We start from the raw sequence: 13,363 nt of genomic DNA on the forward strand, positions 1-13,363 counted from the left end.
ATTGTTGAAATGGACACCAGGTTCTTCTTGAGATCGGGTACATATAGTACTTCTTGCAAATGAATAGTGTTACCTTGATTCAATTGAAGGGTAACATTCCCTACTCCCTTCACGGGATAGGTGGCATCGTCTCCAAGGATGATCTCCAAGTTTGTCTCTTTTTCTATCAGATTAGAGAGGGCTTCCTTGTATCCGGTGAAGTGCCTTAAGGCACCACTATCAATCAACCAATTTCCCAAAGTGTCCAGAGGAGAGGCAATGGAGAGGGCCGATATAAGATAGTACTATTTTTGCTTATTGTTAGCAACATTGGATTCATCATACCTGGAGTTCCTTGATTTCATGGAGGGTCGACCATTTTCTTGATGTCCCGCATTCCTTTTTTCTTTGCCATTGGACCTGCCATTCCTTTCATCGTTGTTGTTGAAGTTGCCCTTAGAGTTGTTATGAAGTTGTTATGATAGTCATCATCTTGAGGTGTATCCCTTCTATTAGGACACTCCCTTGCACAGTGGCCAAACTTATTGCAAACAAAGCATCTTCCCTTCCATTTTTGAATCCCGGAATTCGATCATTGTTGAGTATAGTGGTTCATTCCCTGTCAAGTATGACTTCTCCAATCAAGAGTGTAGATCATTCTTGATCTTAGTAATCCTCAAGACATAGGATTGAATGTCCTCGTCCTTGCCCTTCTTAATATCCTTCAACTTATTCTTGAGAAATAGAATTTGATTAGCATTACTAACCTTGACCATGCCGACCAACCTGTCGTATATCTCCTTGGAGGTATTCAATTCGAAGATATAGGCCACTAGATGCTGGTTAATGGAATCCCTGATAATCTTCTTCGCATTGACTTTAGCCTTATTGTACTTGGTCTTCGCAGCAGTAGGTGCATTTGAAGGAGGCTTAGGGATTTTACCTTTCACATAATCCATCACTTCCTTCTCTTCCAAGGTCAAATCAAGAGACATCTTCCATCCATGATAGTCAAATTTATCATGGAGCTTGTCTTCAGTTGGGAAGTAGGATGAGGAACCCATTGAGTCTTTTTTCCTTGTCTTACTGTCTTTGGTGATTGCTCTCACTCTTGCTAGGGCTTTGTCTTCACCTCAATTCTGGTACCATGTTAATTTTCAGCAACAATGGTATGTTCTATGCTTTAGAGCAATTTTACTTCAATTTATTTATTAGCCCAATATCAATATCCAGTTTAGCAATCACATCAACATGATAATAAAATGCAGATAGAACATTAACATAAACAGTAGAAGACAAGCCAAGACAAGAGGACACAAGATGTGGCACTAGCTAGGGACAAACCCCAATGTGGGGAACCCTTGATCAATTCTTCTTTTAGTCTTCAATGGTCCAATAGAGAGAGATGGTGCAATTTACAAATTCTGATAATTTAGAACAGCAGGAAAAGAGCCCTAACTAGAAAAGTCAACATTGGTCAATAGGGAAGATTTGACCCTCAAAGATTCGGTCAACTTCAGCCTCTAAACAATAAGATGAAACAACCCTCGAAACAGTCAAATTCAACCCAGTCAAAGTCTGGTCAAACAGTCAACCCACGGTCAGCCCTAACCACAGTCAACGCTAGTCAAAAGTCAATGCATTGCCTCGATTTTTGTGCCCAGAAATGCGGCCTGCCCAATCAGAGATAACCCTCACAAAAACACAGCTCAAGAGGTCAACGCAACCCAAAACAACCTTCTAGAAATTCGGTCAAACTTGGTCAACGCTGAAATAGAAAATGCCCCTCTCCTTTGCACGTGTGGAGAAAGGAGCTAACCAGAAATTTGTACCCAATCAGATGAAGAGAGACAAAGATGTGTGAAGATGAGTGTGTCCAAATGCAGATGAGGCATCATGTATTTATAGGCTAACGTTGAGGATGAATAGATGTGATTGTTGGGCTTCTGAGCCTACATGAGTTTATTGGCCGACCTTGAAAATTTGTCCATAATATAAATAAATTCATATCTTCATTTGTACATGTCAGAATTGGATGATCTTTAGATCAATCCTACACCTCTCGGAGAGAGGAATCCAAGAAAAATATCGGTTATCATAAATAAGATAACCCTGTGGAGTTTGGCCCTAGTTGCCAATTTTAACATCTTTACAATTTTTGCTACATTTACTGTTGATATTTTCTGAAGTGTAATTGCTCAATGATATTAGTGGCATAGAATATCATGAAAATCATTAGGAAGTAATTATCCGGTAGAAAATTGTATTCTACTGTGCATCTTGTAGAAAATTCAACAATTTGGTGGGCAAACTATGGTAGAAGGGTCCTAGAGTTACAAAAACTTGCCATGTGGGTGCTTAGTCAATGTTATGATTAAAAATGTTCATAGCAATATTAATCATATAAATAATATTAAAATAATAATTAATTCAATAAATAATTACATAATTATAACAACATTATTGTGAAGAGGTAAATAGTCAAAGGACATGACTATTCATTCCTCATGGCCAGTCACGACCACCAATTCAAACCGCCACACGCATTCAAATTTTATACATTAAAACAAAAATTACTTATTACAACACTTACTGATTCATAATCTACACAATAAATACTTACTGGCATAAATTTTTCCTCTAACAGTGGTATCAGAGCCATTTCTGGTCCTTTGACGGGTTCGCTGCATCCATCATCATCCATGCATTTCCAAGCCACCTCAATCACTGTTCTGCTGCACTTCAGCTCATCCATGCCTCGTTTACCCCTTTAATCCATGATTGCACTGTTCCAGGAAACCTTGTTCGTCATTAATTCACTATTGTTCATGTTCGCGCTGTCTGTTGACTACGTGCTAACCCGACCCTCTTCTGTTCCACTTCAATGTTGCGCTTTCCCTGTCACGGCCTGCTCCCATCAAGCCTTGGTCCCTGCTGCATTTCACTCAGTGTTCCACGGGGACTCGCGCCCCCCCCCCTTAGGGGTCTAGTTTCCTCGCTCCCCCACGCTCCAGGGACTTGGGGACGAGTAGGGGCCGTTTCCCCACACTCCAAAAAATGAGGAAACTCAGGGGACGTGCCAGGGGGTCGTTTCCCTTTCCTGAGGGGCGTTTCCGAAAAGGGGGATGAGGGGGGTCGCTTCCCGTCTACATCTTCCACTGCTAACGTTTTGGAGGTTGATAATATGACAGAGTGTAAGATTCCAACATCAAGTCGTATCTTGATCTCACATATGTAGAGCACGTTTTGTTGCAGGATGAAGAAACGGCTCAACCCTATCACTAATAAACGTTTTGTTGCAGGATGAAGAAACGGCTCAACCCTATCACTAATAAGTAATATAATTGTTAATATTTCTAGATACCAGAGTCTCCAAGGTATAAGTACACACACCACCCTCATATTCTTTAAATAACGTCACTCGCATTCCTATATCGTTGGAAAACACCGTATTTTGATCACTCCAAATATATATACATAAACTCCAGGATGTGCGTATTCATTTGACGAAATGGTGTACAAAATTTTCATATAGAATGTATATACACGTTGGAAGAAAGTGGTTGACTGAAGACGCTCCCTTCTCAGCATTATATTTGTATTTTTGATGACTTTATAGATACAATGATTTCTGTCGCTGACTTAATATATGTGTCTGGTTTAGCAGAATTGTCGAGATCTCTGGAGATTTTGAAATGAATATAATTATGCTATTAAGCAGCAGCTATTCTTGAAAGTTTGAAGCAACGCCCTCTCAGACTGCATGGCCTTTAATCCCGTAAGAAGCTAAGGATTTCGAGGAAAGATTGCCGTGGCTTGTGAGAAAAATTGTATTGCTAAGTGGCTCATCCTTAATTTCACACCGTGCTTTATAAAGTTGTTCTTGTAGGTCTAAAAGAAAAGAAAACATTAGATTTGATTGTTATGGGTAAAATTGGGATTGAATTTTGTGATAGATTGTTTAGTTTAAGTGGTTTGGTTTGGTTTGGTGAATTTTGTAATAGATTGTTTAGTTTATGATGTATGCTTATAAATTAGAATTTTAAATTTATATGATATTCGAAATTTAGATAATGATATTCATATCAATGATCATGCTTTGCAACTTTTCGATTCAAACCCAATTGTCATAGTGGACTCAATCAATAAATTATATCTTATATTTATAAGTTTTTAAGACCTTGATGCTCCCCCACGTTTCCTAAAAAATGGTGGGGAGCTTTTGCATAGGCTACTCCCACGCCTCCTCGCTCCCTCACCCCCTCGTCCCGGAACCTTGGTGGAACATTGATTTCACTTGACCCTTGCATCACTTGTTCCCCAAACTGTGTCATGCGTTGAATTTCGTCCGCGTCCATCGTATTCTCCAAACACACAGTTGAACGTTCCAACGCCACTGTAGTCGCTTGACTTTGTGGCCCTTGTCCACGATCGTGTTTTGTCCTCTGCAGCGATCAATCCTGGTCGACCACTGTCAGCCATTATTCAACTCGACCCCTGATCTCTGTTGACTGTTTTCCAGCTGACATTTCTCTGATTGTTGTGCGGCATATCTCCGCCAATCATTGCGTCATATTTTTAGCCGTCATGTCCATTCTTAAAAGCCACCCGACCATCACAACTCTGTCGGTACCTTTGGATTGTATAATTCACTATATAATTAGAAGGTTTTTTAATTACCAAACTATACAAATTATAATTATATTATATAATTTTATAATTATAAGTTTTATAATTATTAAGTTATATAATTTGCAATTATATATATATATATATATATATATATATAATAATTAAAAAAATTGACTCCACCAAGAAAAAGAAAAGAATGGGGAGTAATAATGACGACACCAATTCAAAGAAATTTCAAGAACTTGATAAAATGCGACAACACCTTGATAATATCAAAAAGAAGCAAGAAGAATATGGAAAAAACCAAGATAGGATAATTATCACTCAAGTCAAAATGGCAAACGATATCAAAATAATAGAGAAAGTTGAGAGGATGCTGAGCCAATTAATGGGAGGAGTCAATCCATCTTTTAATCCTTTAATCATACAAGAATCGTCACAAAGTCCCAATACTCCAGAAGACGAATTTTTTCCAAGTCATGAATTTCCGTTGATGCACGAAGCCCCACAAATACCGCATATACAGTTTCGAGGAAGTCAGTACTATACAAAGTTTCCTGAAAGAGATTACCAAAAAATTAAAAGGGAATTACCTAAGTATGATGGTAAGGACCATAGGGGTGCCATTGTGTGGGTAAATAAAATGGAGGCCATTTTCGGAGCAAACCCGCCAATAGGTGAGCAAGAGAAGATCATGACCGCATCCAATAACTTGGAAGCTGAAGCATACGATTGGTTCCTATGGTGGTCCAATAGATGTGAGGCTCGTTCGTTTAGTTGGAAATTTTTTGTGGACATCCTGCTCAAAAGGTTCCATGATGAAGAAGAAGACGATGTTTACGAAAAATTCGTTCATCTCAAACAAAAAGGGTCTGTAAGTGAATACACCCACGAGTGGGAAGTATTAGCTATAAGACAAAGGGGGTTCTCTGACGAAGAACTGCTTAAAATGTATAGATGCGGGCTTAAAGAATATATCCAAGAAAAATTAAAGCTATATAAACCTAAAACTATTGAGGAGGCTAGACATGCGGCACACATTATTGAACACAAACATAAGTTCAAAATGCCATCATTCAAGGAAGATGAAGACCAAAACTCAAGTAAAAAGGAGTCAAACAAATGTAGGTATTGTGGAGACAAATGGATGTCAGGACACAAATGCCTTAACAAGAAGTTGTATACTTATGAGGTTGAGAAAGAGTCGGACACTTCAAGTAATGAGTCAGAAAAAAAGATAAAAAAAAAAAATTGTTGCAAATGTGGAGAAAACTGAATGCTAAGACATAAATGTGAAGACGCTTCATTACGCTACTATAAAATAGTGGATGGAAGCAATATTAATTGCAACAATGTGATGAAGAAATTGTTGTCACACACAGTGAAGGTTTAGATTCTGAGGAACCATCATTAGCTGCAATTTCATGTGACTGGAAAAACCATGATGAAAATGGCAACTATTCAAAAGATCAAGAACAACAAGCAACTACAAGATACGTTCCACCACATTTTCAAAAGAATAATAAACAGTCTCCAAGAAGGAGCATTAAGCTTACTACACCCCCAACAAACATGATGAGGAGATTACACCTTAAAACCCTAAAGCTTAAAGGACTCATAAGAGGCAGAAAGGTCAATATACTTGTAGATTCTGGTTGTACTCACAATTGTATTAACATTGATCTTGCTAAACAACTTGATCTTGTATATGTCCAATCAAGGAACTGACCATGTTTGTCGCTATTGTGCAAAAGTTCAAAGAAGTCGGAGAATGCCATAAGGTTTCAATCTAGATACAAGAACTAGAGCTACAAACAGATCTATTTTTCCTACCACTCAAAGAAATGGATGTAGTTCTAGGTGCAGAGTGGTTAATACAACTAGGAAGCTATACTGCAAATCTTGAAGAACAATTCATGGAGTTTAACTGGCAAGGACACCATTATAAATTATATGGTGTTAACACTTCCAACTTCAAGAAAGATACAAATACTCATGAGGGCTTCACTAGTCAACGTAAAGATACTATTCCATAGCAATGTGTTCAACTAGAAGAAACCCTTCTGGTTATGCTTCGAGGACAAAGCATCTCTAAAGGGGGTAGTAATGTTATAAATAAAATATTCATAACAATATTAATCATATAATTAATATTAAAATAATAATTAATCAAATAAATAATTACATAATTATAACAACATTATTGTGAAGGGGTAAATAGTCAAAGGACATGACTATTCATTCCTCATGGCCATTCACTGCCTATATAGGCAAAACGCCATGAGGGTATTGTACACACATTTGGATTTTATACATTAATACAAAATTACTTATTACAGTACTTATATTATAGAATCTATACAATAAATTCTTATTGGCGTAAATTTTACCTCTAATAGTTAAACTTGTAGTTCTTCAAGGTGTGAGTGCAATTGGAGTGTCTTTGAAAAAATACACTCCAAGAAGCGCAATAGTTTAGAAATGTTTAAATTTTTTTTTTTTTTACAATGTATTTAATTTTAATTTATGACCATGTGCCATCATCCTTTAATTACAAAATGGCCCTCATATAGGTTAGATATCCATTGCCTTAATGACATGGTCTATGTCTACTACAATCTCAGGCTTTGGTGAGGTAGATTAACAAAGTGCATGACACATATGCTATTTCCTTTGATGTGATTGACAACACGACCTCGTGGAGGATGGAGATTGAGAGGCCTATCATGGAGAAGGCTCCTAAGTGGTTGGAGCATATGCTTATGTGATGGAGGAGCGATTAGAGGATGTTCTACTTTTGAGAGAGAGATTTGGAGGAGGATATTGAGAGTGCACTGCAGCCATCACCTTCATAGATTTAGTGAGGGAGGGTAAGAGTTGGAAGACATCCCACTTTAGCTTCCACCTTAGCCCTAGGAGTTGTACCTTCCACCTCAGTTGCACTTTCCACCTTAGGATCACCCTTATCTCGTCCACTTACTGCTTATAGAGCACCTTTGCCTATAAAAGCATTAGAGGAAATCATTGATATCTTAGTGCGTTATGATTATCATTATAGTATCTAGATTGCTTCCTGATGATCATTTCACGAGATATGTCAGTATTTGTTTGATATGATTTTGTATCATCTTGTTAGGAATTATGACTTAGGAGTTGGCACAAATATCATATTTCAGTATCAATGTTTGATGTACTACTTGACATATTATACATCTTATATATCAGTTTTATTTTCATGTTTATGTAGCAATGTGTTTGTTTGATGTTGTTGTGGCTTTAGATGTTGAAAAAATTGAAAAAAATGATAATTTCTGTACTTTCAAGTTTCCTGATAATTTTTGGTGTTTTCCCCGTTATCTATGATAAGTTATATTCTGGACCTTTGGCGAGAAATTTCCCGATACTATAAATGTAACCTTGTTTGATATTTAAAATTTTAGACTTGTTAGATTGGGAAAATGTGTGCAAATTGTTATGGTAGTCACTTCCTAGTTTTCTCCTACGAGTAATAAGTATTAAGGATCTCCTAGATCAAGGTGGTCCTTGGGAGGGTCTCTAGTGAAAAATTGGCTCAGCGAGTTTCCATTATTTTCCTTTGGTAAGGGTGCAAAGAAATACAAGAGTCTTGCGCCATGTGTTCCATTCCAAGTCTTCATTTGTTGTTTTGCAAAGGCAGTCTGATCTTCCAAACCAATTCAAACCAAGATAGGTTGAGAAGTTTATGTGATTTTGATTGGCTTTGAAAGCTTAGATATATATCTGTTTCCAAGAAGAACCTAAGTATTGTTGTCGGTCACATGGCCCTACAAGTGTTGCTGGTGCAGGCTTTGGCTCCGAGCTTTCGTCAAAGTAAAGATGGGACATATTTTTAGAGGGCAAATGAGAAAGCTGATGTGAACACTAAGGCTGCAATTTTCCTCTACTAAATTCCAATCTATACTAGTAGTCAGTGGCAATTCAGAATGAACCAGTATGCTATTATCTTCTCTGTCAGAAGTGTTTGTGGCCCTGTCGTTGACCTAAAAGTAAATCTGGGTTTATATGCACATGCACAATTTTGAACCTCTTATCTATGGTCCATTGAATTTTAGCATACGTCATCTTATGGCCTTCAAATATTACATGTATTACTAGAGATGGCAAGTTGAGATATTGGTGCAATTTCCAAAATGCGTGGAATCTTTCATTGGATAATGTATTCTTACCAAGAAATTGGTATAATACTTGGGAGTCGGGTTCCTTTTGAATGTAAATCTGGGTTTGTGCTGGTTATCAGCTGAATATTTTTATGATCTAGTATTAATTTTGTTGGCTAGTTTTGATCTGAAAAAGCGTTCCCGTTGCTGCAATACATTTTCATCTCAAGGATTGATTCTGATGGACAGGCTAGTGCTAAAAAGTGATCCTAGGCATAGTTGATTCTCTGAAAAACCAGTAATGCTTGTAAATTGCCAATCAATATTAATGATTTTGAGAACAGGTACTTTAAATCGGCTAAACCAACATGGCAGGTATTTTCTCTTTGTTTATGAATGCCAGTTAACATGAAAATGTAAAAAAATTATAGAATATCTGGGAAAAATCAACCAGCCTAGGCCCTAAAAGTATCATGGACTATTGAGATACAATAAATAAGGAATTCTATTACTCTATTTTTGAATACTGTCAAGGTACTCTTGGTCTTTATACACATATTTTGGAGTTTTGAATTGTTTTCCTGGCCATATTTTTGTGACATACTGTGTTCTATTAGGTAGAGGAGAAATTGCGTATAACTACAGAAAGATTGGAACAGCGGTTGGCTTCTGAGCAGTCTGCACGAGAACAGGCTGAAAAAAGAGCTCGAATTGAACAAGAAGAGTCGGGTGAAAAAATCCGTATGCTTCAAGAGAAATTGCAAAAGGCCGAGGAGGAGACTGAAAACCTCAAGAAGCAAATGGGTGGTGGCAGCAAATGTGTGATTTTGTAACTGTGAATAATTTTGTTTCTTAATTCTGATGTCTTGTATGTATCTATTTGAAGTTTTGAATTATATGATCATGATTTACTAGAATTTCTCTCAACCTTCAATCTTTACATGTTTTGTGACACTAGATTTGAGCAAGGGATGGGTGATTCAATTTGGAACCCATGTATATAATTTACTTCGGTATTAAAAAAGAGCTATATATGGTTAAATTATGGATACTGTGGGTTATCTTTGAAGATACTAATATTATGGTAATTTTCCTTTCCTTCTGGTAGTCTTTTCATTCGTACTGGAGTTGGAGAATCATCAATTTCTATGATAACAGACAGTAAGTGTATCATCTTGCTTAAAGTACCTTATCTAAGGCCCCATCTAAAATATGGATACTTAACATGGATTATCTTTGAGGATTCTAATCTTATGATGAATTTTCTTTCCTCTGGGTAGTCCTTGCATTTGTGCTTAAAGTACCTTTTATCTAAGTTGCCAGCTTGCATGTAGCACCTCTCATTAATTTCCTCCTGTTAAACATTTTAAAACTTCCAGAAATGCAGCGTTTTTTGTATTTTCATTTTGGAAGTTTATATAATGTAGAGTCATGTATATGTGATTTAGTAATGACTAGAAACATCAATATTACAATGATAGTTTTAAAATGATCATTCTCAAAGTCGAGTGTTTTCCGTGAAGTAGATGGGAATCTCTGCATGAGTTAGGGCTTGAAGCTTACTGCTACCATTATTTCACAATTTTTTTGTGTATGTACTTTTATGCTAGAGCATTAAGTGTGGTAGCTTAGAGAGAACATTTATCTTGTGATTTCTCATCAAGGATAGCTATTGAATTTCGTTTTAAACCATTGCACGTATGCCTTTTCTTAGAAGGCAACAGTTATTGTCAGGGAGAGTGAGGCCTATGATCTCATACTAACTTGTTTGATTTTAGCTGTTGAATTTGCTTTATAATACCATTGGTTGTTTGTAGAAGATGAAGTATTTGGAAGATGTATTGTATAGTCTTTAAGTTATTATAATTATTGTTTTGATGAGAAAATTTTATGGACTAGTGTTTGATGCCAAATGATCAATTTTTTTAATATGAGATTAATCTTTAGAATGTGCCCGGAGTCTTTGGACTTCAGATCTAACAAGGGATGACGATGGATAATTTGTTAAAATACCATATTTGCTTTGAGATAAAAACATTGTCCTCTGAATTTCCCTCTATATCTGTTAATAACAAATACTTTGGGGATTGAAGTGGCAGCTTTGCACTTTCTAATGTGCTTTTAAACTGAGCTTCAGCACACAAATTCAAAGTTAAAAAAAATAAAAAATATACTTGAAACATTACTGATGGGATCTTTGTTGGAGTTATTAATTCCTGCATGTCTTATTATTATGTGGGATATTTCATAATAGTTTAAACTTTTGATTTGTTATTGTATTGATCACTCTATACCGATTGATTCTATTATTTAGGGGGTTGCTGGATTTAGTTGGATTTGAGAGATTCTCTCCAAATAGCTAGCTCCTAGTTTGGTGTGTGGTTGAGATATTCTCTCAACCAATTGTTTGTATAGTTAAGATAGCTTTCCCATCTTAAACAAAAGGGTGATGTATTTATGTGTAATATTTTTTGATTAAAGAATATGCTGAGAACTGTTTTTGATGTGATGTAAAACATGTATACTCGTCTATTTTCTATCATAGTATTCCAGTAGGATTGGGCTCAGCTTTGTCATGGGAGGGCTTGGAAAAATGAGAGACGTGAATTCTAATTATCTATAAATGTAGGTGATAGAGATTATTTGTTTCATAAATGATTGTTATAGTGTGTATGTAGTTTCTTTGATCACTAGATAAATCATGATACATAGTTTCTTTTATCATTAGAGAAATCGATGGTGTTGTTTTTAATTTGGAATTCTAATGGCTGGATCATGGATAAGAGATTGTGTTTTGCCATCGTATAATAGATAGGGAAACACCATTCATTTGTTTTTTTCTTGAGATTGCCCATATCATACCTTGACCAACATGCATAGTGTGAGTTTGGCTTGTGTAGAGTGCATAGAGGAGACATTGACTAGAGGTGTTACAAATCTACCCACTGCTGCTCAATAAAGGAACTGCACTCTAGATTTTTGGTCTTTTCCTGATCTAGAAGGGTTGTTAGCGCAGTTGGACAACAATTTCATTGCATATGTTCTTTGTGATTAACATTTTGGAGCTAGAGACTTGAAGAGTAGGGGGAAATCACATTAGTTTTAGTAGAAAAGTTTTTGTTAATGTATTAACACCAACTTTTGTTTGTGAATGATTTGTAAACTACGATTGTTATTCCGCTAGACGGTTCCCCACAATAGATCTAATAAAATAATTTGAAATCTATATTATGAAGGGTTGACTCCTTTATATTCAAGATATGTTATTATTGATTTTGTTATTATGAACACCAAGATATGCTTTGAGAAACCCTTTTGAGAAAAAACCAAGCAAGAAGGTGAGACTATTTTGCTCTCTTTTGTTTGAAATGGAAATGATGCAAGTAGAAATGAGAAGACAATCTATGGAGTTGCTTGTGGCCCGTGGGTTGCTAGAATAGAAACCCTCTTTTTTATGCTCTCTTTATTCACACTAAGCTACTCTTCTCTACCAAGGAACAAAATGCAAGCAAATAGATTGGAACCCTTTTTCCTCCTAGTGGTTCGATTATAACACAATTTGATAGCTAACTAGGGGTCAAGTTTGATTCATTCAACCATCAACATGAGTTACAATTGCAACTCTTCTAAAGTGTTTTCATAGAACCCACATGGCTAGTTCCTTTTACGTGAGTAAATGACACTGATGTAGCGTCCTCTCGAATTATGGTGGTTGTTGGCTTGAAGGGGCCTAACCTAGGTTTAGCTTTAACTACGCCAACAAACAAAACTCTAATCGCTGGCCCTTTCGGCAACAACCTGCATAACACAGGTTGTAGTCTCACCCAAAGCAGTATTGCGGGATGCTAGAACCAGGTTTCTGCATCCAGAGGTCTGTGTGATGGTTCTTGAGACTTAGCTCTACCTCCGCGCTACTCTAATACTTCCAACATACAACTACTGCTAATCTATGTAAATGACTTCTAGATCTTCGCAAAGGTACTTAATTGTACTTATCATGCATAAATATTACAGATCTACCAGTTTCGCATAGTAAATAAGCATTAATTCACATAAAACATATCACAAAGCGAAGATACATAAACTTTAGCAGAAGTAATTAACAAGGCACAAACATATCAAAATCATCTCAAAATAGTCTTTATTAAGTATAAGCGTTCAATTACAGACCTCTTATCCCTGTGCACTCAGCTGCAGGGGCCTGCTCACTTAGCCTGCAGACTTACCAAGGTTTCCAAGCACTCAATAGTAGGAACCTTCCTCTTTCGCCTAAGTACACGAAACAAACTTTTCCTGCCTTATCACCTTGCCCTTACAATCATTTTTCACCAAAAGTTAACTTCTAAGACTCGCTATGACTCAATTTTATATAGCATTTGATTTACAATACCATGGTCCGCGGACCACGAACCATGCGCAGGTCTCAAAACAACTCTATCACTTACCAAACTAAGGGACTAAAGACCCTTCAACTTCTACTAGCTTCGCGCTTTGCTTCCGCATTTCGCGGAGACTTTACATTTGCTACAAAAAGAAACTAAAAAATTTACTAAAAACTGACTCAATTGACCCCATGGACCCCTTCCCAATAGGGCCCCAACACAAATTGGGTGACT

General features: G+C 36.7%; 1 protein-coding gene across 2 annotated transcripts in view; it reads left to right on the forward strand.

The window, feature by feature from the left end:
* Positions 1-9,845, forward strand: part of LOC149180722 (immune-associated nucleotide-binding protein 9-like) — a 146,397-nt gene extending 136,552 nt beyond the window's left edge. The window contains exon 7 of one of the 2 annotated variants that reach the window (XM_089416247.1): positions 9,365-9,527. Coding sequence is in view for 1 of the 2 variants with exons in the window: in XM_089416246.1 (XP_089272372.1) it covers positions 9,365-9,580 (216 nt within the window). In the remaining variant the exon portion in view is untranslated. Of the gene's footprint in view, positions 1-9,364 lie in introns of both variants that reach the window. The other variant, XM_089416246.1, reaches the window with a different exon arrangement.
* Positions 9,846-13,363: the final 3,518 nt, after the last annotated feature.

Source organism: Pinus tabuliformis, chromosome 3_2 (genome assembly GCF_031772625.1).
Source record: "Pinus tabuliformis cultivar Carrire ecotype Pingquan chromosome 3_2, CPIR1, whole genome shotgun sequence".
NCBI classification, from domain to species: Eukaryota; Viridiplantae; Streptophyta; class Pinopsida; order Pinales; family Pinaceae; genus Pinus; species Pinus tabuliformis.